Source organism: Lutra lutra, chromosome 1 (assembly GCF_902655055.1).
Source record: "Lutra lutra chromosome 1, mLutLut1.2, whole genome shotgun sequence".
Taxonomy (NCBI): Eukaryota; Metazoa; Chordata; class Mammalia; order Carnivora; family Mustelidae; genus Lutra; species Lutra lutra.
This window is the reverse complement of record NC_062278.1, coordinates 151,810,034-151,837,027: the sequence shown is the minus strand read 5'-3', so window position 1 is coordinate 151,837,027 and position 26,994 is coordinate 151,810,034. Positions and strand designations below refer to the sequence as shown.

At 41.1% G+C, this 26,994-nt stretch overlaps 2 protein-coding genes across 3 annotated transcripts in view; both read right to left on the bottom strand.

The window, feature by feature from the left end:
- Positions 1-19,218, bottom strand: part of ULK4 (unc-51 like kinase 4) — a 677,717-nt gene extending 658,499 nt beyond the window's left edge. Inside the window, exons 1-7 of one of the 2 annotated variants that reach the window (XM_047739616.1) lie at positions 19,095-19,218; positions 14,617-14,810; positions 10,222-10,321; positions 6,504-6,643; positions 4,503-4,665; positions 2,208-2,309; positions 1,120-1,203 (exon numbers count right to left, since the gene is read on the bottom strand). In XM_047739616.1, coding sequence (XP_047595572.1) covers positions 1,120-1,203; positions 2,208-2,309; positions 4,503-4,665; positions 6,504-6,643; positions 10,222-10,321; positions 14,617-14,754 — 727 coding nt within the window. In that variant the 5' untranslated portion in view covers positions 14,755-14,810; positions 19,095-19,218. Of the gene's footprint in view, positions 1-1,119; positions 1,204-2,207; positions 2,310-4,502; positions 4,666-6,503; positions 6,644-10,221; positions 10,322-14,616; positions 14,811-18,684; positions 19,027-19,094 lie in introns of those variants that run through there. The other variant, XM_047739608.1, reaches the window with a different exon arrangement.
- Positions 19,162-26,994, bottom strand: part of LOC125102764 (transcription initiation factor TFIID subunit 4-like) — a 94,068-nt gene continuing 86,235 nt past the window's right edge. Inside the window, exon 3 of the mRNA XM_047734285.1 lies at positions 19,162-19,362. Coding sequence (XP_047590241.1) covers positions 19,162-19,362 — 201 coding nt within the window. The remainder of the gene's footprint in view (positions 19,363-26,994) is intronic.

The following is a 26,994-nucleotide window of genomic DNA, read 5'->3' as shown; positions in this document are numbered from 1 at the left end:
ATTACCAGTCTCTGGTTACAAATGGCCATGAAGACAATGGACAAACACATCAAACATAGGGTGTTATTGGGCACTATGGCCACAGTCACAGGAAGATCGCTAAATAAGCCTGGGCCACCAGACCCTTGACACCTGCATTTTCAGATTTCTCTTCCCTGCATAAAAATCCTTAACTTACAGGACAAACCCATAATCAATACTGTCAGTATTAAAAACAAAAATCAGAAATCATCATTACAGGAGATAGGTTTTATAGAAACCAGTCATTCTTAATATAAAAGTTAAAAGAAAAACAAATGCAGTTTTGCTCTTTTTAGTAAGTACAGACTATTTTCAAAATAAGGTTTTGAGGGTTTTTTTCTCCTTAGGATGGCTCTTGAATTCCTAAAAGAATTCTGTATTCCCAGTTCCATAGATTAGTTCTCTAAGTTTTTTCTTCTAAAAATGTACATTTTTTTATAAAGTTCTGTTTTCACATGTGTGTCTTGAAACTCCTTTTGTGAGCACGGCACTTTCACACACACCAAAGTGCTTTACTTTGTATGTTCGGGGGGTTTTTTCCTTTTCTTGCTTTAAAATTGTTAGTGGTAGATTGTTATGTTAATCAAAATTCACATGATAAAAGTTCCAATACTTTTAAAATACAACTATATCTAGTTTAAAAAAAGACTAAAAACACATCAGGGACCTTCTGATTCACTGAGATAGAGAAGGACTAACAAATGCCTGACTTGTCCTTATTTGAGTATTAAACAGAAATAACTACATGGAACATAAGCACAACGTAAGTAAATGATACATACACAAGAAAGAAAGACACAGAAGGTTGGGTTTTTAAAATCTTTAATCAGACTTCTGTTGATATAAGCACAAAATAATTTGTGCTTTTAAATGAGGGAATCTATTAGTAGTATTTTGGTCTTCATTTTAGTGTCTTAAAAAGAAAAAAAAACAAAAGGAATGCTAACATTTCTAAAAATATTAATCTGGATCTATAAAATGTAAATTTGAGGGTTAGGAATTAAGAACTGATTTTAGATAAAAATGTACCATTAGTGTCAGATGACAACTAGCTGCCTTTATCACAAAAATAAAAAATAAAAAATAAATAAATCTTACCTTTTGGAATAGGTGGCAAAGGATCCTCATAAAAAATCTTTTCAACTAATTCTGAAAAAGTTTCTGAGAAGAATGGAGGTTTCCCTGAAACCATAAGAAAAACTGCAAAATTAGACAATACTTTGCTATCACTAATAATTCTAAATAAATCTCAACTACAGATAGTTTACGATTATATAATTGAGAGGAAAAAATATAGAGCAAGAACTACTTAACTGAATGCTTGGTACAGACCAGGCACACTGTATACTTTTATATTTCTCTAATTCAAAGCCTATCAGCCTAACAAATATGCTGATGCATTTATGGACCATCACCACAATCACAGGGCTGCATGGGCCACTGGACACATCTGACTAATTCACAGGCACAAGGTACCTTACAACTTCTAATAATCTATAATAATCTAATCAGTAGGCACATTTCTCCAAATGATTATCATGAAAAACACCTATACATCAGAAGTTTCTTCACCTATTATGTTAAAGGTTCCAGACATATGTGTAGACACCAAGAATACAGGAGTAATACAGAGAAAAGCAAGCTAAAACCAGTTATATAAAAATTTGGTGGAGGGGCACTGGGTGGCTCAGTGGGTTAAAGCCTCTCCCTTAGGCTCAGGTCATGATCCCAGTGTCCTGGGATCGAGCCCTGCATCGGGCTCTCTCCTCAGCGGGGAGCCTGCTTCCTCCTCTCTCTCTGCCTGCCCCTCTGCCTACTTGTGATCTCTCTGTCAAATATAAAAATAAAAAATAAAAAATCTTTAAAAAAAAATTTGGTGGGATGCCTGAGTGGCTCAGTGGGTTAAGCCACTGCCTTCGGCTCAGGTCATGATCCTAGGGTCCTGGGATGGAGTCCCGAATTGGACTCCTGGCTTGGCAGGGAGCCTGCTTCTCTCTCTGCCTCTGCCTGCCTCTTTGGCTCCTTGTGCGCTCTCACAAATAAATAAAATCCTAAAAAAAAAAAAAATTTTTTTTTGAAAAGCCAGGTTTTTTTCCCATCTTCCAGGTAAAATTGCTGCAAACTACAGACTTCATCCTTTTTTGTGTGCCCAGCTCGGATTTTAAAATGAACCAGAAAGTAATCACCTGAAAACATTTCATAAAGCAGGCAGCCCAAAGACCAGAGGTCACTGGTGATGGAGAAGTCAGAACCCCTTAAAATTTCTGGTGCTGTATATGTAAGAGATCCTAGAAGTATAAAAACAACTTTGTTAGGCATTTGTATCAATCCCCAAAACAAATCTACCTCCCTAGGCCTTCCTGTGTATTCCACATTTTTTAGTGGTTTCTAATTTTAAGGTTTCATTTACAAGGATACATAAGAACACAAAGAGGTTTCGAAAACCCACTTGAGTTAGAGGTGTGGCACAATTATCAGTATATTCTTTTTTTAAGGTAACAATTTAAATAATCAAAAGAACCTTTGATTATAATATTTTCATTAGAACAGGCTAAATTATATAGCAGTAACAGCCCAAATTCCCACTGCCTTACCAACAAAGGTTTATTTATTACTCCCAACTACACGTCCACCACAGGTCAGCCCAAGGGCCCTGACCCTCAGAATCACTCCAAGAGCCAGGCTGAGAGAGACACCATCTCAACACAGGCTTCCATCATCGCCAAGACGGGGGAAAGAACATGGCAAACTGCACACTGGCTCTGAAAATGCCCACCTCAGAGTAACTCCCATCACTTCTACTCACACTTCCTAAACTTTGGCAGGGAGAAGATGCAATCCAGGGGAACAGGCAATGTTTAGTGAGGAACACTAAGGTGTGCCACATAGACTTTATACAAGTTTAATATTACAAAGAAGTGGGGCGCCTGGGTGGCTCAGTGGGTTAAAGCCTCTGCCTTCAGCTCAGGTCATGATCCCAGGGTCCTGGGATCGAGCCCCGCATCGGGCTTTCTGCTCAATGAGGAGCCTGCTTCTCCCCTCCTCTCTGCCTGCCTCTCTGCCTACTTGTGATCTCTGTCAAATAAATAAAATCTTAAAAAAGAAAAATTACAAAGTAGCATTGAGTTAGCAAGTTCCCTTATTTACTGATGAGAAACTGAAGCCTAGAGGGTTCCCTAACATCTCCTAAGTCACACAGTTGAGGGGTGACAAAACACCCACCAGAATTCCACCGAAAACCCGCCCATCTTCCAATGAGAAAGTTCTTTCCATGAAGCGAGTCATCACCACTCACTGGGAAAATAAAATTCCACTAAGGTAAATCTTCCACCAAACAGTATCCCCAGGCCCATTACAGCCAGGGCAGCAGTCTCAGTGTTTAAAGCTCTCCTAGGTGACATTTTTGCTATGCCATCACATTTCATCCATACATTCACTCACACAGCACACACTTGTGGAAGGCCTATTTGCCCTTACTATGCCAGGTCCTGAGAAAGCAACCATAAATAAGACCCCCAAGATGCCCAGGCACCCTGCCCAACACTTAATAGGCACATCATTAGTAGGTGTTGAAGGTGAATGTCAGTCTTCCCCAATTAGAACGCTAGTTTGGTTCGGCCTGGGGGTTTTGCCTGTTTGTTCACATCCGTATTTCCAGTGTCTAGGACAGGTCTAAATTTCTGTTGATTTATGCACTTTCTTCTTCCCTCAACATTAATAAACATACTAATGAGCAAATGAAGTCCCTACCAACATAACTGCATGGGAAGAAATTGATTACGTGTGTTAAGTATGATAACAGATTTGCACATGGAACATTACAAAAGAGGGGCGCCTGGTGGCTCTGTCAGTTAAGCTCCAACTCTAGATTTTGGCTCATGTCATGATCTCAGGGTTGTGAGACGGAGTTCCACATCAGCTCCGCACTTGGCATGGAGTCTGCTTGGATTCTCTCTCCCTCTCCTTCTGCCCTTCCTGCCCCCAGCTCCACTTGCACACTCCCCTCTCTAAAAACAGAGTATTACAAAAGGTATCACTTCACCATCTCCCCTCAAATACAACAACTCTTAACAGTCCAGGCCCCATCTCACTGGCAAAACCACGTCCCAAAAATGCACCCTAACAATCTCCCTTAATTTCAGAGTATCAGCTACTCATCAATGCAGAAAAAATATCTACTGAGCCTATAGTGTGTGCCAGGCACTATTCTAAGTACTTAGGATACAGAAGAAAGCAGGACAAAATGGCCATCCCCATGTTCAATGAGTGGTGACATAGAAAACCAAGGATAGAATACAAGCTTTGTTAGAGATTCCCTGTACTTTACACAGTATTGGACCTATGTGAAAACCTTTGGGCTATGGACAAAGCCATCCCCATACCCAGATTTCTACTGTTATTTTCAATATATTAACAAAGTCGACATTATCTCCTAAACACATGACTTGGGCAGTGTTCTGATCTGTAAGCTCTCCACATACCTTTGGCTCTACTTTTTACAGTTTTCTTCAGTACATTTTCCCCACTATCACCTCCGCCTTCTTCTGCTGCCACCAAAGCAAAGAACTCTTCCAAATTTTCACCTTCTACTTTGGCCAAGCAAAAATTACTAAACTTCAATGTGCCAGGCCCTTCCAAGAGTATCTATGAAGACGAGAAAATAAAGGTGTTCAGAAACCAGTCCCATTTGCACTCCCCTTCAGTCCCTCTTCAAATCCCACTGAAGATCTTGGAGCACTGGCCTTCTTGCTTCATCCTACTCAAAAAATTAAAGGCATATAAATTTTTAAAAGTGGCTAAAGAAAAAAAAATGCAATATTTTAATAATAGGATCAAATATTAAACTGCCCATGCTCAGATGTATACAATAAACACATCATAACAACAGAGGGAAACCATATGCCTTTGGGAAAGATAAAGAACAATGTATACGGAACAATTCATCCTCGCCAATCCTCCATGACAGCTGTAGGAGGATTTGAAAACCTACTTCTCCAAGGTGTTGTTTACTCACAGGCTCAAAACTAGCATTTTGAAGTGAGAGGTCTAGCCCTAGGTCCACCATTCCAGTTCAGACTTGAGAATTTACTTAATCTAACTTTCAGTCTCCTCACCTATAATTATATTCTCATATGGAGGGCCTACAATAATAATGTTTAACAATATTCAACTTTGTATTTCATTATGTACACCTTCACAAAGCAGCAACTCAAACCAGTAATAAGTACAATCCCTAAGAATATGTACTTATAAATAATAGATGCCATTGATTGAAAACACCAGCAAGTGTCCTAGAAGCTTTACCTAAATATAGTATGGAATCCATCTCCAGATCACAGACAAGGAAGCCAATGCAGAGAGAAAAGGAAACTTGCCCAGGGTCACACAACTTCTAAATGTCAGTGTCACCTATGATTCTGGAACTAAGCAGGTTTCATGCCTCTACCACACTGAAGCACATTTAGTTATGGGTCATTAATTTTTACCAATGAAGAAGCTTTTGACCCATAATGTCACTAATCAAATAGCAAAGCCAAAAAGGTCATTATCAAGCTAAAATAATGGCTCATAATCATATATCATAATTTAAGAGCTTAGCATCTTAGTTTATAGAGATACTGAGCTCATCATTCACAATATACCTTAGCAGCAGTAACATTCACTCAAAGGACTCAGAGGAGAGTTCCCATTCTAAAAGGTAACTCGAGGGGCGCCTGGGTGGCTCAGTGGGTTAAAGCCTCTGCCTTCAGCTCGGTTCATGATCCCGGGGTCCTGGGATTGAGCCCCATATCGGGCTCTCTGCATGGTGGGGAGCCTGCTCCCCCCACCCCTGCCTGCCTCTCTACCTACCTGTGAGCTCTCTCTGTCAAATAAATAAAATCTTAAAAATAAATAAATAAATAAAAGCTACTTCGATAGGTAACTAAAATATGGCACCATGTTTTTAATTTAAAAAAATATTAATTCAAGGGGCTCCTGGGTGGCTCAGTCAGTTGGGCTTCAACTCTTTGTTTTGTCTTGGGTCGTGATCCCAGGTAAGGGGGATTAGCTCCACACTCAGCACGGAGTCAGCTGGACATTCTCTCTCCCTTTCCCTCTGCCCCTTCTTTTAAGATTTTATTTATTTTTAATTTATTTTATATATATATTTTATTTTTTTTAAGATTTTATTTAATTGGCAGACAGAGATCACAAGTAGGCAGAGAAGGTCCTGGCTCCATCCCAGGACCGTGGGATCATGACCCGAGCCAAAGACAGAGGCTTTAATCCACTGAGCCACCCAGGCGCCCCATCCCTCTGCCCCTTCTTGATAGCACTCACTCTAGCCCTAAAATAAGTAAAACCTTTAAAAGAAAAAAATTAACTCAATTTCAAGATGGTCTGTATTTTACCTAGATTTTATCTAAAAATAAAAACACCTCTGAGAAAGCACTATAACTTAAGACAGTACGAGTAAGGAAACGAAAACTTTCATAAATTACCTTGCCAGGAGAAAGGTCACAAAAGAGAATGCCAAGCTGATGAAGATGATGTAATCCAGTAATGAGGTCAACCCCAAATTCTCTAACAACATCTTCTGGTAGGTTTTCATCCTGAGCAATAACCATTTCTAAGGAACCACCTGCAAGTTGATTAAAAATCACCCATTTTAACCCACCAACAAAACACAGTGCCTCCAGGAGCTCCCATGATGGGAGAGGATACTGAGCCTTAAAAAAAATAAATATCAGTACACATGGACAGCCTGGCAGGGGAAATGCACATATGAATGAACACAGTGGTCCAAGCACTGAAGAGGAATTTGTGTCCGCACTCCAGAGCCAGCTTCCAGAGACTTACTGCTCAGGATGGGAAACTCATCAGTAAGCAAGCAGGAGGGATGCAGGGAGTATCCTTCTGGTGTTATGATTTCTAACTCATCCTTCAGGAATTGAACAGCTACAAAAATTAGTGGTAAATATTAATTCAAATTGTGCATTTAAAACACATCATGCAAAGTATAGCCACATTTACTCCTATACAAAGTTAACCATTTTCTACAAAGTCTGCATGGCAGAAAAAGGTCTTTCCTTAACAGAAAATCACAACCCTTAGAGTACATCACTGAGGAAATAAAACAAAAGCAGACACACTGGGGCGCCTGGGTGGCTCAGTGGGTTAAGCCACTGCCTTCGGCTCAGGTCATGATCCCAGGTCCTGGGTTCAAGCCCCACATCGGGCTTTCTGCTCAGCAGGGAGCCTGCTTCCTCCTCTCTCTCTGCCTGCCTCTCTGCCTACTTGTGATTTCTCTGTCAAATAAATAAATAAAAATCTTAAAAAAAAAAAAAAAAAAAAAGCAGACACACTGTGAATTCTATTTCTATACTCTACCAAGGTCCTGTTCACATTTCTACCATCTAAGTGCCAGGAACAAGCTTTTTTTTTTTTTTTAAAGTATCAAGGTTCCAACAGGAGCCAAGTTCAGAAGAATATATATAACCCTGCACATAATGTTCTCTCCCCAGAGCACTCTTTTCTTTGTGACGATTGTATATCCCAGGCAGCTATCCTAACTTGGGCTCAAATAAAACTCTTCTCCTTTCTCTTAAAAAAAAATAGAAAAAAAGAGAAGAAAAAAGAAGAGGAGAGGAGAGAAGAAAAAAGAAGAGAGGAGAGGAGGAGAGGAGAGGAGAAAAAAGAAGAGAGGAGAGGAGGAGAGGAGAGGAGAAAAAAGAAGAGAGGAGAGGAGGAGAGGAGAAAAAAGAAAAGAGGCGAGGAGAGGAGAAAAAAGAAAAGAGGCGAGGAGAGGAGAGGAGAGAAAAGAAAAGAGGCGAGGAGAGGAGAGGAGAGAAAAGAAAAGAGGCGAGGAGAGGAGAGGAGAGAAAAGAAAAGAGGCGAGGAGAGGAGAGAAAAGAAAAGAGGCGAGGAGAGGAGAGAAAAGAAAAGAGGCGAGGAGAGGAGAGAAAAGAAAAGAGGCGAGGAGAGGAGAGAAAAGAAAAGAGGCGAGGAGAGGAGAGAAAAGAAAAGAGGCGAGGCGAGGAGAGGAGAGAAAAGAAAAGAGGCGAGGCGAGGCGAGGCGAGGCGGAAGAGAAAAGAGGCGAGGCGAGGCGAGGCGGAAGAGAAAAGAGGCGAGGCGAGGCGAGGCGGAAGAGAAAAGAGGCGAGGCGAGGCGAGGCGAGGCGGAAGAGAAAAGAGGCGAGGCGAGGCGAGGCGAGGCGGAAGAGAAAAGAGGCGAGGCGAGGAGAGGCGAGGCGAGGCGAGGCGGAAGAGAAAAGAGGCGAGGCGAGGAGAGGCGAGGCGAGGCGAGGCGAGGCGGAAGAGAAAAGAGGCGAGGCGAGGCGAGGCGAGGCGAGGCGAGGCGGAAGAGAAAAGAGGCGAGGCGAGGAGAGGCGAGGCGAGGCGAGGCGGAAGAGAAAAGAGGCGAGGCGAGGAGAGGCGAGGCGAGGCGGAAGAGAAAAGAGGCGAGGCGAGGAGAGGCGAGGCGAGGCGAGGCGGAAGAGAAAAGAGGCGAGGCGAGGAGAGGCGAGGCGAGGCGGAAGAGAAAAGAGGCGAGGCGAGGCGAGGCGGAAGAGAAAAGAGGCGAGGCGAGGAGAGGCGAGGCGAGGCGGAAGAGAAAAGAGGCGAGGCGAGGCGGAAGAGAAAAGAGGCGAGGCGAGGCGAGGCGGAAGAGAAAAGAGGCGAGGCGAGGCGAGGCGGAAGAGAAAAGAGGCGAGGCGAGGAGAGGCGAGGAGAGGCGAGGAGAGGCGAGGCGGAAGAGAAAAGAGGCGAGGCGAGGAGAGGCGAGGAGAGGCGAGGCGGAAGAGAGAGGCGAGGCGAGGCGAGGAGAGGCGAGGCGAGGAGGAAGAGAAAAGAGGCGAGGCGAGGCGGAAGAGAAAAGAAAAGAGGAGGGGGCTGACGGAGGAGGGGGCTGACGGAGGAGGGGGCTGACGGAGGAGGGGGCTGACGAGAAAAGTCTTGGGGAGGAAGGGGGGAGGAAGGGGGGGGGGGGGGGGGGGGGGGGAGGAAGTGGGGAGGGAGGAGAAAAAAAGTCCTGGGACACCTGATGGCATTGGACTCTTGATTTCAGATCAGGTCATGATCTCAGGGTCATGAGATTAAGCCCGGTCAGGCTTTGTGTTGGGCATGGATTCGCCTTAAGATTCTCTCCCTTTCTCCCTCTGCCCCACCCCATCCCCCAACGCGCCCCCCCACCCCCACCCCTGCACACACTCTTGGGGGGAAAAAAAAAAGCCTTAGAGGTTATCTGAAAGTTCAGTCAGAACACTATGAAGGTAGATTTTTTGAAGCTGATTTTTGTTTGTGGGTGAGGAACCACTCCATACACAGGCATAAAGCAGTAAAGCTATGAAGATGGTCCAGGAGCAGAAATAACAGCTGAAGCAAGAAGGAACACAGGGAAAGTCCCCTGATCACCTGAACAGTGTTTTCAACTGTGCAAGCAATTAAACCATAGTCCTTTCCTATTATTTTGGAAAAAATAAAATGTAAGAATTATTCCAAATAACCTCTTTCATGATTCAGTTTTATAAATTTGAATTGCCAATATAATGGGTAAGACCCATAAAACTAGAAATTCTATCTTAATATTTGTTGATCCTTTATTATCAATGTATAAACAGAAGTATGCTAACAGTGGTACTTTTTCCCTGAAGACACTGAAACTAAAAGCCCAGAGAACATCAATATAGTCAGTCAGTTTTCTCCCTTCATACAGTCACAGAAAGTTGTATTAAGCAAGAGCTATAACAAGTTATCTCTAATCATTGTTAGGTGGTAGTATTTGTTGGTTCATCTTTTACTTATTCACATTCCTTAAGTTTTTATAAACAGCAAGTATTCTCTTCATAAACAAAAAGATGATCACTTTATAAACTAATGAGCTAATAGCTACTTGAACTAAAACACTTGGTTTTTATTGAATAAGAAAACTTGCTTGATAAGTTCATCACTAAAAAATATTTCTAAATTTTTATATAGGCGATTTAGTAATATTTTATACCAAAATAAAGTTAAGCCCAAATTGAATTTTACGGTCTCCCTCTCAGCAGACATCTTTGCTCTTTATTCGCCCCTAGTAACCAAACATGCGTGCAAGTGAACACAGTCAATAGTATCAAGTGCTTTTATTTGCAATACAAAAGGAAAATAACAAAACTTACATATGTTTTTTCAAAATTGCCTGAGGTGGAAATATTTGTAGCACTTCCTACACACACTTACCTGTGCAGAGTTCCACCACTAGCCAGAGATGATTGCTGGTTTCATACCATTCATGAAAAGTTACGATGTTTTTGTGTTTAATTTCATGGGTGAGACGGACCTATAAAAATACAGCATTCACAAACACACACAAAAAAGAAAATGCTTAATTTTCTCATATTAATCCTCACACCTGTTAAACACCTAAATTCACAATTGGGAAGTGGGTAACAAGATAGCAGAATTTGGTGGAATCAGACAAACATTAATGGCTCCGAAGGCTGGTGATGTGGAAAAATGTTAATTTAATGTACAGTCTTTAAAAAAACCTTATGCAATACAGTTTTTTGTATTTATGTAAACACAACATTGCAAAAGAAATGTTCATAGGAAAAGGACCGAAAATACGTCAAAATAGCTGTTATAAGTAGAACTGCTGGTAATTTCTTCTACTTTTTTCTATTTTCTACATTAAGTACACACTACTTTATAATTAGGAAAGAAATAATTTTCAAGGAAGAAAAACACCTTTACTAAGTAACAATAACCTCAAGGCTCAATAACACAATAGTTAAATTATATAGCAAGTGAAAAATTATTAGCCCAACTTCAAAATGTTTAATTTTATATCATAAAAAAATGATAGCATAATAATTTAAGTGAAAAAGGCAAGAAACAAAATTATGCATTATCAGGATTCAAATTTTTTTTTTAAACTCATAGTAAACAACACTAGAACCAACCAACCAAAACAAAACAGGGACTACCTCAGGTGACAGCACAATGCAGCCCTTTCTTTTCCCCACCTCTTCTACCCATTCTTCTAGATTTGTCCAAGTTTTCTATAATAATGATACATTACTTTTAAAATATTTAAAAGAATCTTTAAAGGATTCTACAATTTTATTCTTAAAAATATCCTTAGTGGGGACGCCTGGGTGGCTCAGTGGGTTAAGCCTCTGCCTTTCGCTCAGGTCATGATCCCAGAGTCCTGGGATCCAGCCCGGTATCAGGCTCTCTGCTCAGCAGGGAGCCTGCTTCCTCCTCTGGCTCTGCTTGCCTCTCTGCCTACTTGTGATCTCTGTCAAATAAATAAATAAAATCTTTAAAAATATATATATCCTTAGTGAATCCCAGTGTAAATTCACTCAGGTTATTAAAAGAATCATTACAGTGAGCCCACTGATCTTAAAATGTACATTTCCATTATATCATGAGAATTCCTGTGCACCAAAAACAAGAGTGAACTGAAAACTCAACAAAGATGCAAGAACCTGTCAGTTAAAAAAAAAAAATACCAACTTGCCCCAGGGATTTTTGTTTTCTCCCTTCAAAATCCCTAGAAGTATGGAAACTAAAACCATAAAAATATGTGCTCTATTAACAAACCATCCAGACTCCTAATTCGTGATCCAAGTGCTTTGGATCCTTGTCCTCTGATTTCCTTACACACACACACACGAACACACACACACACACACTCTATTGTCACTCACACTCAACACAGCTAACAGGCCCATTGATCCACAGAAACACAGAGCTCCCGGTTTTAAAAATGGCTAAGTGGTACACTTTAAGAACAGCGGGTGGGCTCGTATTCTAACACAAAGAAAGGGAAATGAATCCACAATTCAGAAGACAGAGGAGGAGAAAAACAAAAATCAGAGTGACCAAGAGAATTTGAGGAGCACCTTATAATAAATACAGGGCCAGAAGAAAATGGGGAAGACACAGCATGAGCATGTTTAAATGGATCCCCATTGATTCAGGCACTGGAAGGGGGAGGTCCTAATGACATGTAAAGGAGGTATGGAAATTCCAACAGAAATCAGGCCACAGCCCAGCCTCCCGCACTCCCTATCACTCAGTATATGTAAGAGTAAGTACCTACTCCTCCAGATACTGGTTCACCTCAGCACTCTCAATCTCGCAAACCACCCATCTGTTGAAACAATTCATTCTTGCTGGATTAATTAAATGTCCTTTCCATGTGCTCGCTTCGGCAGCACATATAATAATTAAATGTCCTTTCCATGTGGCTCCTATGAACTTTAAAGTTAGATCTGTAGCCCCCATGGTATTTCTATTGGCCTGCATTGTTAGGTTTTGACCAAGAGCTGTAACATCTCCAAAATCTTGCACACATCCTACCTAGCTTGTGACCACTACCTGCTGACTTTCCAGCTCACTCACTCTAGTACTCCAATTCTGGTTCAGTTTAGACCTCCACACTCTGCACAGACACAAGCAACTGAGGCAGACACAAGCCACACTGACTGATACGGCTTCAGTTTAGGATCTCCAATTTCAAGTGGCCCCAGCCAGTCTGTCCTCCAAGTGAGGATTCATATTTCTAATTTCCTCTTGCCTAGAACATCGCCTTCTACCACCCCCTCAATTGAGGACTTAGCTTCTCAGTTCAGAGAAAACCTCATTAGAAGAGAAATTCCTTGTGTTCCCAGCACCAAATCTACAAACTAACCTATATCGTGTCCCATACACCTGTTTTCCCTCAACTATCCACACTCCTTAGAGGAACCAACACCTTCTTACACCCCTTAGAATAGCTACCTTCAAAACAAAAACAAAGAATAACAAGTGTTGCCACCAAAGATGTGGAGAAATGGAATTCCTTGTACACTGTTGGGAGTGTAAAATGCTACAGCCTCTGTGGAAAACAGTGTGTTAGTTGCTTTAAAAAAAAAAAAAAAAGTTAAACATAGAATTCCATTTTCTGAGTATGTATCTAAAAGACTGAAAGCAGAATATGTCCTGAAGACATATATGAACACCTATTTTCACAGTAGCATTATTCACGATAGCTGAAAGGTAGAAGAACACAAGTGTCCATAGACAGGTAAATGGATAAGCAAAATGTGGTCTATATATACACAGTAGAATATTGCAGTCTTATGAAAATTTCTGACACATGCTTCAACATGGATGAACCTTGAGAACACCATGCTAAGTGAAATAAGTCATAAAAGACAAAGGAGGTAGGATTCTACTTACATGAGGTACCATTCAGAGACAAAGTAGAATGGTGGTTGCCTGGGACTGGAGAAGGAGAAATGAGGAATTACTGTTTAATGGGTATAGAGTTTCAGTTTTGCTAGATGATGAGAGTTCTGGACCATCCAACAATTACACTCTGGGTATTTACCCAAAAGAGTTGAAACCTTATGTCCACACAAAAACCGGTACACAGATGTTTATAGCAGCTTTATTCACAATTGCAAACAATCAAGATGCCCTTCGATAGATGAACAAACTGGTACATCTATGTGATGTTGTTTCTCAAAAGACATGAGCTGTCAGCCACAGACAGACATAGAAAACATTGCTAAGTTAAAGATGTCAATCTGAAAAGGCTACGTACTATACAATCCCAACTATATTACATTCTGGAAAAGGCAGAACTATGGACCTAATAAAAAGGTCAGTGGTTGCCCAAGGTTGGGGAGAAGGTGGAGGGATGAGTAGGTGGAGCACAGTGGATTTTTAGGGCAGTGAAATTCATCTGTACGATACTGTAATGATACATATTATATTTGTCCACCACTATGGAAGGTACACCACCAAGAGTGCACCCTAATGTCAACTATGGAGTTTGGATGATTATGCTGTACCAATGTGGATTCATCCATTGTAATATATGTGCCACTTCAGTAGGGATGCTGACAATGGAGACTATGTATGCAGGACAACAGGGAGTAAGTGGAAAATCACTACACTTTTTGCTGTGACTCTAAAACTGCTCTTAAGAACTTCACTTTTTAGGGGCCCCTGGATGGCTCAGTTGGTTAAGCATCCAACTCTTGATCTCAGCTCAGGTCTTGATCTCAGGGTCATGAGTTTAAGCCCCACACTGAGCTCCACCCAGGGCATGGAGCCTACTATTTAAAAAAAAAATTAACTTAAAAAAAAATGAGTTCTAGGGATGGTGTTGGTTATACAGCATAATAAATGTACTGAATATCACTAGCTATACACTTAAAAATGGTCAAAATGGTACATTTTTGATGCATGTATTTTACCACAATGAGGGGGAAAAAAACCCTAAATTTTGTTCAGGACTCTGGGCTTTAAATTTTAAACCCAACTCACTCTTACCCACTGTCCTTCCTTTGGCAAGCTTCATAAATCACATACTAAATTTATAAGTAAATAATCTAATATAGAGTGTATTTTCCCTGACTCTTCCCAAAAAAATAACAAAGTTGGTAATTACCTAGGTATGAATACTAGTCATTATTCAGGATTGGTGGCACTAAACGGATAGAAGGTCACCCATCCCAGATTGAAAATATGGTATATGCTATAGTGAGTTCAATGGCTTGGTTTGATGCTACTACCTCTCCTTGATAATAGCTCTGTGTTTTCCCAGGGGGAAAGAAACATATTTGACTTACTTACCCAATTGGTTATTTCAGGCCTTTTGTTCTTATCAGTACAAAGAATAGCTACAAAATTGATTGTTCCCTTCCGACGCCCTTTATAAACAACAGTGTTGCTTCCTCGGCCAATCTCCTCATACAGAATGAAGTTTTCCATCTCTGGGCTGACTTCTCACATTGGATAAAATAACAGCCTAATGGCATCTCTAGTTCCTAAAAGGTAAACAAAAACATTTATAAATGCAAGCTGGTTACATGTTTAATTAGCCTAGGATAGTTAATATGTAAACCTAATAATTCTATAAACTCAGAAAATTCACCTACAAATGTTAGATACTAATGTCTCTTTGTAGGGTGAAGAAAAAAATAAGCTAAGGGGAAAACAAAAAAATTCACAAATTCCTTCAACAAGATCTCAACAAAAGTGATGAAAATGACAAAAAGAGGAATGAATGAGGTGCCAGTCAATGTATCTTGATACTCTTCTTAGGCTCTTATTACAAAGACAGGCACATTGTGTCAACATCTGTATAGAATGTGCCAATATATGACCTACCTAAACCTCAAACTGTGAGATACAAACTAGACAATGTATGTTAAAATGCTTTATATGTAATGATATTTACATCTAATCCACAAAGATTCTAAGAGTCAACCCAAATATTATTTGAAGTCAGCTGTTACTAAACTAAAGGGTCCTCTTCCACATTCAGCTTGCTGCCTGCATTTGTAAATAAAGTTTTAACTGGAACCGAGCCACACCCATTCATTTGTATATTGTCTAAGGCTCCTTTTAGGCTACAATTGCAGAGCTGTGACAGAATAATGGCCTACACACATTTTAAATACCTCCTATCTAGCCCTTTACAGAAAAAGTTCACCAACTTCTGTTTTAAATTTAAACAAAAACAAAAAAAAAAATTTTTTTTTAACCAACTACTTCATCATCTAGGGTATAAGCAGTTAAGAGAGTTCATTTTCTTGGCCAATTTGTCCTAATTTGCATGACTGAACAGGAACTGATATAGTCTTTCAGATTTTATTTAGAATTAAAGCTCATCAGTGGATTCAGCATCTTGAACAATACTTTTACAATATAATCGAAGTATTTACTTGATCCACAAAACCGATTTTAAATTGGTATCTCTTTGGAAGGACTTCATATGCTAGACCACAGAAAATTTTCCAGAAATTATCCAGTAAGCTGTAAGAAATTCTTTAAAAGGAGCTGTTTCTACATTGTATCCAGTAAGTCAGAACCTATAGTGAAACTCTTTGAAAAAGAATGTAAAAGAGAAGTTAATGAGTATGGCATTTCTTTTTGGGCAGATGAAAATGTTCTGGAATTAGTACTGATGGTTGTACAACTTTGTGAATACACTAAAAATCCCTGCATCAGGGTGCCTAGGTGGCTCAAGAGGTTAAGTATCTGCCTTGGGTGCAGGTCATGATCTTGGGGTCCTGGGATTGAGCCCCTAGTGCTGCCTACTCAGTGTGGAGTCTACTTCTCCCTCTGCCCTCCCATCCCCACACTCTCATTCTCTCCCCCAGTAAATACAATCTTTAAAAAAAAAAAAAAAAAATCACTGGGGGCACCAAGGTGGCTCAGATGGTTGGGCCTTTGCCTTCAGCTCAAATCATGATCCCAGAGTGCTGGGATCAAGCCCCGCATCAGGTTCCCTGTTCTGCGGGGTGCCTGCTTCCCCCTCTCCCTCTGCCTGCTTGTGCTTTCTCTAACAAATAAGTAAATAAATCTTTTTTTTTTTAAATCACTGAATTATACATTTTAAAAGGGGTTAACTGTATAGTATCTACATATCTCAATTTTGTGTTGATAAAATTGACTTGTACTTTAAGGTTAAAGTGGTACAATGTGATTTGATACATTTATATATAGAATATGATCACTACCATAGCAGTAGTCAATATCTCTACATGTGACATAATTATCTTTTTTTGTGGTAGGAAAATGTAAGATCTATTCTTGTAGTGACTTTGAAGTACATAATACCTTATTGTTTAGTATCATCACTATGCTGTATAGCAGATCTCCAGAATGTATTCTCTGCTGTAGGCCATACCACAACAGGTACAGCCTACATACCTGAGAGCCAGATTTGGCCAACAGGCAGCAGTCTGTCCTATCCTGGCATAGGGAACCAGTAATCTAACAATCTAAGAATAACTAATTTTATGATTCCATTTTCCAAAGAAATTAAAATTTACTGCAAAATGGGAAAAATCTATAAAATGTACAGGCTAGTAATTACATTATTTGGATTACAAACCTGGTCTCTATGTCAAATCAGAAAAACTCATACTATTGAGAGCAACATTCTTTAAATTTTAAGTAGAAAAGATGTGGAAGAAATCCAAATTTAAATCAAATGACAATCCAAAAGTGGCACAGGTAGTATCTGTTTATTTTAATAAGCACTTTTACTAAGTTCTGTGCTTCTCTCTTCCTAAAAGACATTCATTGAAAACCAATGCTGACTCATGACCCACTAAAATTCAGCCCAGACAAAAGTAATTTTGTGGCAACAGGTCAACATTACAAAGTATGTAATATAACCAAAGTAAGATTAAAATGACAGTATGTTAAGATGGAAAAGCCATTTAGTCAGAAAAAAATAACCAGACCTTTAACATTTAGTTAAATGTTCACAAATCGGCTACACTAGGAGACAGCAGGATAAGGTGTTGAAGTAAGTTTTTATGTAAGACAAAGAATTGATTCTTTGAAAATAAGGTTTTAAGGAAACCTTAAAATGAAATCTTCAAGTTTTGAACTTGATTCAGGCCAAATTATTTTCTTCAGTCTTTTACTGAGTAGTGACATCTGGGCAGACCACGCAGCCTGAAATTAATGAAATGCACCAATTACAAAGTCTGGCTTAGGTAAGAGAGGTTTACTATGGAAACACTTCCCCTCTCTGAGGTTCAGTTTCCTTAGAGTAAAATAGGAATTGGATCAAATGATTTTCTAAGTTTTGTTTCAAGTTTGAAATTCCAGGCTTTCAGAGTCTTTTTGGCTCGCTCCAAGGCCATTCTCACCTTAGACTTCCTAAATAAGAGTTTTTAAAAATATGTAACCTCTTAAATTGTAAAATAAAACACAAATACAGAAAATTCCACAAAATAAATGTATAGTTTAATGATTATAAGAGGGACATCCTTGGGACGCCTGGGTGGCTCAGTTGGTTAAGCCGCTGCCTTCGGCTCAGGTCATGATCCCAGAGTCCTGGGATCGAGTCCCATATCGGGCTCCTTGTTCTGTGGGGAGCCTGCTTCTCCCTCTGCCTCTGCCTGCCGCTCTGTCTGCCTGTGCTCGCTCTCGCTCTCTCTCTCAGACAAATAAATAAATAAAAATAAATAAAAAATTAAAAAAAAAGAGGGACATCCTTGTGATCACCACCTAGGTAAAAAACATCACTTTGCCTGCTACTCCAGAAGTCCCTTCCTGAGCCTATGGCAATCACAACTCCTCATCCTTTCCAAAGGCAATCATTCTCCCGAGTTTGTTATCACTTCCTAGTGTTTGTTTATTGTGTTCTCACCGAGTGTGCATTTCCAGACACCACCATTTAGTCTTCCCAACTTTTCTAAAGGTGTGGCATGTCTTTTAAGACTCTCAACCTCAATCAGAACAAATCACACATAGGACCAAATGAGGCATTTAAGATTCAGTGGCTGGGCTTACAGGCAACAAACTCTGAAACTAACCAGGTGCTAGAGGCACGCAGATGAAGACCGGAACCCTCCCTTAACTCTACCTTCAGATCATCAACTCCTCAACTAACAGCAGCTGCCCCAGCCCGAACCTATTGAATCAGAAACTGTGGAAGCAAAGCCCAGCTACCTGTGGTTTCACTCACCCCACCCCCCCATGCACGCTCAACTTCGCTAACCACAGACTAAAACAACCTTTTTGGAGGGCATAAAAGATGGCAGGCGCTGTGCGCAAGCATTCAACAGGTGCGCCTCCTTGACAGGCTTAATTAACTACAGGCTTTAAGCTTAGCCTGATCTCGAAAGCGCGGGTGCTCAATCACTATGTAAACACCCCTCACTCCAAGAAGCTCACTGCCAGCGAACTGGAGGTTTTCACTCTCTTTCTCTCCACGTCCACGGACATGTGGAAGCACAGCCGGCTTAGAATTCGGGAAGCGCCGCCAAGGTTTTAAGGGGAAAAACTCCGAATCTGGGACGTCCATAAAGCTCATCTCCCGAACCCTACAGCCCCGAATCCCCCTTGCACCATAGTCCTCAAGAAGGTGTCCCATGTACCCGAAACCAAAGCCTCGAGAAAAGTGTTTCAGGTTTTTAGTTTAACTCGGTAACAAAGCAGAGTCCGAAGAAAGAAGACGCCAGAGACACAGGGTTCACGGAGAAAGGGTAGGTGAATGGCGCCCCTCCAGGCCTGTAGTGTACCCCGCACGCTCAGCAAGACACAAACCCAAATTTGTAAACCCTAAAACTGCCACCGCCTCTCACCAGAACGCTCCGGGGGAAAAGCCGCCGACGCAGTGAAAGGCGCCCGCCAAGGCCCGCGTCTGGGGTTCTAATCCTTCAAGGCAGGTCCACAGGCCAAGGCCCGGGGTGAAGCAATGGAGCAAAGTGGAACGCGCAGGCGCAGTTTTAGGTAGTGCGTATCTAACACCCCTCTGCGTTTGGATTCGCCCATCCCGTCTCCAGGGCAGCACGCAGAACGCCGGAAGCAGCGCAGGGCGCTGACTGGCTGAGCAATTTGAGTTCCTATTGGCTAGGGTCCGGAAGTGGGGGGGGCCGTGGCGAAGCGCCTGTCCAACCTAACTGCGTGCAGTGGTTGGGATTTGGGGCGGCTAGGAGAACTGCTTGGGCTATAGATTCACATTTGGAGGCTATGAAAGCCTGGGACCTTGTTATTTCTTCTTGCCCCACACTGTCCTCCTCTATCTTCTTCCATTCTGACACTTGCCGGAGCTCAGGGACGAGGCGACGCAGTCTGGGTAACAAATGGCTCAGAAAGAAGCGGATGTCTCGGGTCCCTCACCCTTTAGAAGAAAAGAGAAGACTAAAGAGAAAACCTTTCTTCTTGCACCTGAGAAAACAGACCATATCCTCCATCTCGAGTTGATTGCATATGGCTTTTAAAATTCCACGTCCTCAAATTCCAGCCACGAGACACGTGAACACAAGCCTCCCTCTTCCCTCCGTCAAGTTAGGCCAGTGGTTCTCAAACTTTGGCATCAGAATCACCTGGAACACTTGTTGAAACACGTTTCTGGGCCCCACACACAGAACACCTGATCCTGTGCCTCTGGATGAGGTCCAAAATGTTGCAGTTCTATCAAGTTTTACCAGATGATGTGGATGTTGCTGATCAGGAGCCACGCTTTGCAAAACTGTATGTGGAGGAGCTGTTCATCTCTTTGATCTCAGGTGAATCGCCGCTATTCTTTGACTTACAACCCTTCGTACTCTCTCAGGACTCTTTCTGAGCGGCTTCTGCTTTCAAGATAGAACTTGGATGTACTTTCTAAATGACATGAGCTAAAGGCTGAAAGCAGTGGAGAATGAAGAATGCCTTCTGAACCCTGAGGCTTTTTCTACCCACAATGATGGCAGCAGCTAGTGTTCTAATCTTTGGTGAAAAAAAAATTGGCAAAGTTGGGGAAAGAGATTTGCCAACTACCTGGCAGAAGAGAAGGCCTCCCAATAAAAGAGCTATGTTAAGGCCTTATTTCTTCCAAACCAAGTTCGCTAATCAATAACCCCCAAGATGAGCGATAGACAGTGAGCCTTTTAATGCCTTAGTCTTGCATGTGTATATGTAGCCGCAAATATCTAGATACATGAGGAAAGACCCTAATATGAAAGAGATTAAAATAAGCAAACCAATGAAACAAAAACAAGGCAGAAACCAGGCTAAAATTTCTAAGTTATTAATATAATTATAGATGTGAAATATATAGCATCTGTAGTTTGCATTCTCTTTTGTTTTTCTTTAATGCAAGAGATTTAAGAGTTGGGCCTTTGTTTGCTTTGTTACTAGATAAATTTTGCTCTTCTTGTTGGCCTGCGTATAATTGGTTTGGGGAAGCTACTGAAATTTCCTTTGTGGTCTAATAAATTACTAATATTTTTTAAATGTTCCACAGGAGTTTGGAAAGAAGATCTGTTTCTTATTTGTTGTGTTTAGAATTTCATATGCATATTTTCAAGGTTATTAACTGACATGTTCTAATCTTTCAAACCTTTTTAAGCTGCTTTATCCTGATTGCTCTGCCACTTACTGAGAAAGGTGTTTTGAAGTTATTCATTATGATTGTGGATTTGGCAATTGTTTCTGGGTTTAGTTCAAGGACAGTGAGCTTAAAAAATAACAACAAAGTTATCCCAGTGGAAATAAATAGAAGGAAAACACTATTAAAGATTAAAAAAAAGAAATAAAGGGGCGCCTGGGTGGCTCGAGTTGGTTAAACAACTGCCTTCGCTCAGGTCATGATCCCAGAGTACCAGGATCGAGTCCCGCATCGGGCTCCCAGCTCCAGGGGGAGTCTGCTTCTCTTCTCTCATGCTCTCTTTCACTCTCTCTCTCTTTCTCTCAAATAGATAGATAAATAAATTCTTTTTTTTAGGATTTTATTTATTTGACAGAGAGAGAGATCACAAGTAGGCAGAGAGGCAGGCAGAGAGAGAGGGGGGAAGCAGGCTCCCCGCTGAGCAGAGAACCCGATGTGCGGCTCAATCCCAGGATCCTGAGACCATGACCTGAGCCGAAGGCAGAGGCTTAACCCACTGAGCCACCCAGGTGCCCCAATGAAGCTTTTTTAAAAAACAGAAATGAATGAAACAGAAGGGGGGAAAATCCAACCAGGATATAAACTCAGAGGGCAGAAGATGGTTTTCATGGTTCTCTTTTGGGTTGCAATTTTCTCCAGAGAACCAGACACAGAAGCTGACTGTTGTCCCCTGTGGTCTCCAGCTCTCCTTGTGGTGTGCTCTGTGCTCAGATTACCAGCCAAAGGATGGACTATCTGGGAGACACAAGCTCAAGTCTGAGAACCTCAAGACCAAAGTACCCCATTACTTGGGAGTACTTTGAAGGCTTGGGAAAAAGCATGATCATTCCTCTAGCACCGGCTTACAAGTGTAAATACTGAAAGAGCCAGGTGCCACCTTCCTCTTTAATGGGAGATTTTCAACCCTATAACACTAACCCATAGTCTTTAAAATTTCTGGCCTCCTGAGATGTCTTTTCCCTTTAATAACAAGAATTAATCACTCAAACATCTGTTACACATGCTGTGGAAACTCCAGGTTAGACTAGATTTCCAGAGAAATTACATTTTTTGGACACTTATTGCAACAAATACCTTGATGATTGCTTCCTTCTCCCCGTCTTATCTCCAGGACATCCTAGTCACCTCTGACCCCGCTCCCCCTCATTTATCTGATGGTGCTTTTTTCTTCTTCCTTCCACAAAGCCCATGTTACTTTGCAAGACATTTTACCGATGGTATGGTAAGAACAGAGATTACATCACAGAAAGGACTTAAGAGTGAGTGTTAGACATAGTCATGAAAAGGGTGTTAGAAAGCAGGCACTTGCACACTGCTGGTGGGAGAGCAATTTGGCAATTTTATTGAAATAACAGATGCACATCCCCAAGGGTCCAGCGGCTCTTGTAAAAATTGATCTAAATCATATATATGTGTGTATATATACACACACATATACTTATATTTGAAAAATAATGTATGCAAAGAGAATTCAATGCAGCCTCGTCTATAATTTTTAAAAAACTGATAACAATTCAAATGTCTATCAGCAAGATAATGATTAAATTAGACATGAATTTGCTCTTTGTGTATTGATATAAAAATATCTCCAAAACTAGTTATTAGGGGAAAAAGCAAGATGCATAACACTGAGCCTAATATACTCCCATTTATAAACAAAAAAAAAAAAAAAAGAGGGAGCAAAAGTACATGCAGATATTTGTTCATATATGTGGAGAATAGTTCCAACACCTCCTGAAGGAAGGACAAGAAGCCAGTGACTGCTGACTATTGAAGGGAACCTGGGTGGGTGCAGGACCGGCTAGAAGAGACACAATTTGTACAGTTCAAATTTGAAACCACATAACAGGACTACCTATTCTACCTCTGCATCACATAATGTAAATGAATATATGTTTTTAAATGATATATAACATATGGATATGTCTTATATATACACACATATATACATTTATCCACAAATAGACAAAATGGAGTGTGGTTTGTTGCCATTCTGCAAGCCTCCCAGCTATGTACCACCCTCCTCTCTTAGACTTACCCCATAGCCTCATTTTCCCTTCTCTCCTCTTCTACTCAGTTCAGGACTGACATCACTCTTTCTTTGTCCTCAGGGGAATATTGTCTCAGTCCCATCATCCTATCTGATGGAGCACCTGAGCTCCTTACCCATTCCTTATCTCCTCGGGACAGAGCTGATCTAATCTTTCATCAGCAGGTAGGTTGTTACAGAGTTTCCCTAAACAGATGTTGACTGCTCCTGATTGCTACCTTTAGGTATCCAAAGAGTCTATAGATTATTTGAACTCTGAATTTTCTCTGAACAAATCTCAAGCCAAATTATTAAGCCAGCCTCTCTAAGAGTCTCTGAAAGGGGAAGGGCTGGTTCCCTTTCCTCTTTCCTGGTAACACTGAAAGAAAAGTTTTTTTTTAATATTTTATTTATTTATTTGACAGAGAGAGAACACAAGTAGACAGAGAGGCAGGCAGAGAGAGAGAGAGGGGGAAGCAGGCTCCCCGCTGAGCAGAGAGCCCGACGCGGAACTCGATCCCAGGACCCTGAGATCATGACCTGAGCCAAAGGCAGCGGCTTAACCCACTGAGCCACCCAGGCACCCCTGAAAGAAAAGTTCTTATCCATCCATCTCTGCGAGCAGCTCTGATTTTCAGTCTGAGCATAAATTCACATGTGATAGGGTAGTGTCACAGGTTTAACATTTCGTTTGTGATTTGTAGAAAATTATTTGTAAGCTTAGAAAGGCATTTCCCATGTGGAGATTAGCCATTCACATATTTTCTGCGTTTATTGTTTCAGCTTTTACATTGGATTATTTAGTCCATCTGGAATTTGTCTTGGGGAACATAGGGGAAGTAGTTTCTAACTTTATTTCGCCTCAGAATAATTAACCAGTTATCCCAGCACTAACATTCTCCCTTTCCTCAGGCACTTGTGATGCCTTCTTCATGGTAGACCAGTTTTTTTAAATATACACATGAAGCTCTGTTTCTAGCTTGTTTATTTTGATCGGTTGAGATCTCTATTTGTGGAGTAGTTGAAGAGGATTCTGAATAATTTGGGTTTTAAAATTTTATAACATGGAAGAAAGACAAATTACATGCAGAGAACAAAGGGGCAGGGTAACAGTGAGAACATAGGGAGGGGGATGGTTAAGAAAAGGCAGGGCACATGTGTGATGGGGAGCCATTTAGAGTTGAAGCCCTGAGCTACGCTAATAGCTGAACTGTGGCTACAGAACATCAAATTATAAGAGAAAAATTCTGGCATGGTGACTCTCTAGAGTTCACAGCTGTCTGGGAACAGGATCAGAGGAATCATATGTATTAACCACATATTCATTCAACAGATATATACTTAGAGCCTCCTGTGTATCAGGCAAGACATTCACTCCTGAGTCTAAAGCAGTGAACCAAAAGATAGGTTTCTGTCTCACAGAGTCTATTGGAACTGGAGAGAGAAATGGTGTCCCTGGACAAGAATACATTGTCAATGGGGGTTATGCATCTTGCTTTTTCTCTTAAAATAGCCATTGTGGATGACTGTCCATTTTTGGCAGTGCAAAACATGAATCTCCTTCTTATAATTGAGTTATTGCTCACTGTCTTGGGTAGCGTTGCCTAGAAATCGAACCTGAGAAGGGGATTCTTGTGCATGTGATTTATTGGGAAGCGTTCCTAGAAAAGGGAGAATGAGGAAAATAGGACAGGACATAGGAGCAGCTAAGCAGGAATGTGGTTACCTGGAGACAAGCTTTGGCCTGAACCCACTGGTAGCCCCAAACCATAAATTGCAACCCAGAATTGGTTCCACCTTGAAGCTGAGGTGCTGTTTTCAAATGCTGATAGCAGTCAAATATTGTGGAAGTCTACTTCCACCAGGTTGAGCAGCCTAATTTCCAAGGTTGTGATGGTTACTCTTACATAGAGTAAATATCAACAGAAGGAAGTAATTGGAGGATGAGTATACCAGCCAGGTAGAGAATACCTTGGTGAGATCTCAGAAACACGAACTACATTCACCAAGTGAGACTTACACTTACCTTAACCATAAATCTAACTAGAATACTAGAGGTAACCCCACCTCTAGTCCTATGGGTCTCTGTGTCCTAAGGTTAGCAAAAGCCATAAAAGCCTAGACCAATGGGCGCCTGGGTGGCTCAGTGGGTTAAGCCGCTGCCTTCGGCTCAGGTCATGATCTCAGGGTCCTGGGATTGAGTCCCACATCGGGTTCTCTGCTCGGCAGAGATCCTGCTTCCCTCTCTCTCTCTCTGCCTGCCTCTCCATCTACTTGTGATCTCTCTCTGTCAAATAAATAAATAAAAAATCTAAAAAAAAAAAAAAAGCCTAGACCAAGCCATAACTCTAAATCTACTCTTTCAACCCTAGACTTACGTTAGCCCTAAATCTGATCCTAGCTCCAATTGTAACCCTGACTTTAGCCATATCCCAAACATAATTCTATCACTAGGTTAACCTAAGCCCCAGCCCTTTCTCCAATCTGAGCCCTGATCCTAACCCTAACCTTAACCACAGTTACAGCTCTGATCCCATGTCCTAGTCCTATGGTTCTCTTTATTCTTTCTTGTTTTTTTTAATGCCCAGTTCCCCAGTCTTCCCAATATTTCTGTGAACTTCCCTGTATCTTATCAATATATTCCTATTTTATTTAATCAGAGTCCATTTCTGTTGCTTCCAGTTAAGAGCCCTGACTAATATGGGAAATGATCCCAAGAGTAGATGCAGACTAAAGAAAACCCCTAAAATTTCAGAGTAAATGTGGGGTGGATATCAGGTCTGCCTGGGGGCCAACATGATGAGATCTGGCTCATTTTAAGGGTGGGAATTTGGCAACCTGTAGAAGAAAAGAGAAAATGAGGATTGAAATTATTATCTGTAGTCACCTGGGATGGATACTCAATCGAAAAAAGGCTTGAGAGTAAAAAGCCATCGCTGCAGGATTCACACACACACACACACACACCACAAATTGTTTAAGACCTGTGGCTTGAGATACCTTCTACTAATGGGGCTGGACAGTGTTAAGTTCCTAAATTCTTGATTTGAACCATAGAATAAAACCTCAGGAACCTGTATGACTATGATTAAAGAATCTCTTATTTCAAAGCTACATGACTTAAATTGGAAAAAAACTGGATTGCAAATTATATCAGTCAAATTTATAGCCTATTTTCTTAGTTGATTGAAACTGTTCTCACCGATGACCTAGTGTCCTAGTTCTCACCGATGACCTAGCCCCAAGTTATAAAATATAAATCAAAAGTTCTCAAACTTTTTGGCGTTGGGATGTCTTTCCACTCTCAAAAATTATTCAAGACCCTGGGGCACCTGGGTGGCTCAGTCAGTTGAGTGTCTGACCCTTGACATCAGCTTGGGTTGTGATCTCAGGATCCTTGGGGCTCTCCTCGGAGGGACTCTGTACTCAACGGGGAGTCTGCTTGGGGGATTCTCTCTTTCTCTCTCTCTCTCTCCCCTTCTCCCTCTGCCCCTCCCCCTGCTTATAGTCTCTCGCTCTCAAATAAATAAATAAATCTTTTAAAAAAAATATTGAAGGGGCACCTGGGTGGCTCAGTGGGTTAAAGCCTCTGCCTTCAGCTCGGTTCATGATCTCAGGGTCCTGGGATTGAGCCCTGCATCGGGGGTCTCTGCTCAACAGGGAGCCTACTTCCCCCTCTCTCTGCCTGCCTCTCTGCCTACTTGTGATCTCCCTTTTCTGTCAAATAAATAAATAAAATCTTTTAAAAAAAATATTGAAGACCCCAGATTTTGTGTGCCTAGCTCCTGATATTTATCATGTCAACAATTCAAACTCAGAAATTTAAAAGTATTCATGTAATAGTATTGAACTAAAGAATAAATCCCTTACATTTTCACAATAACATATTTTGATAAACATAACTATTTTCCAAAGAAAAAATTTAGTGAGGAAGATAGCATTGTTCTGTAAATCTCTTTAGGGTCTAGCTTAAATGGAGAGAGCTGGATTCTCACTCATGCCTCTGCATTCAGTATGCTGAGATGTCATGTCATGGAGCCTCTGGAAAACTTCGCAGTCTACTCATGAGAGAATGAGAGTG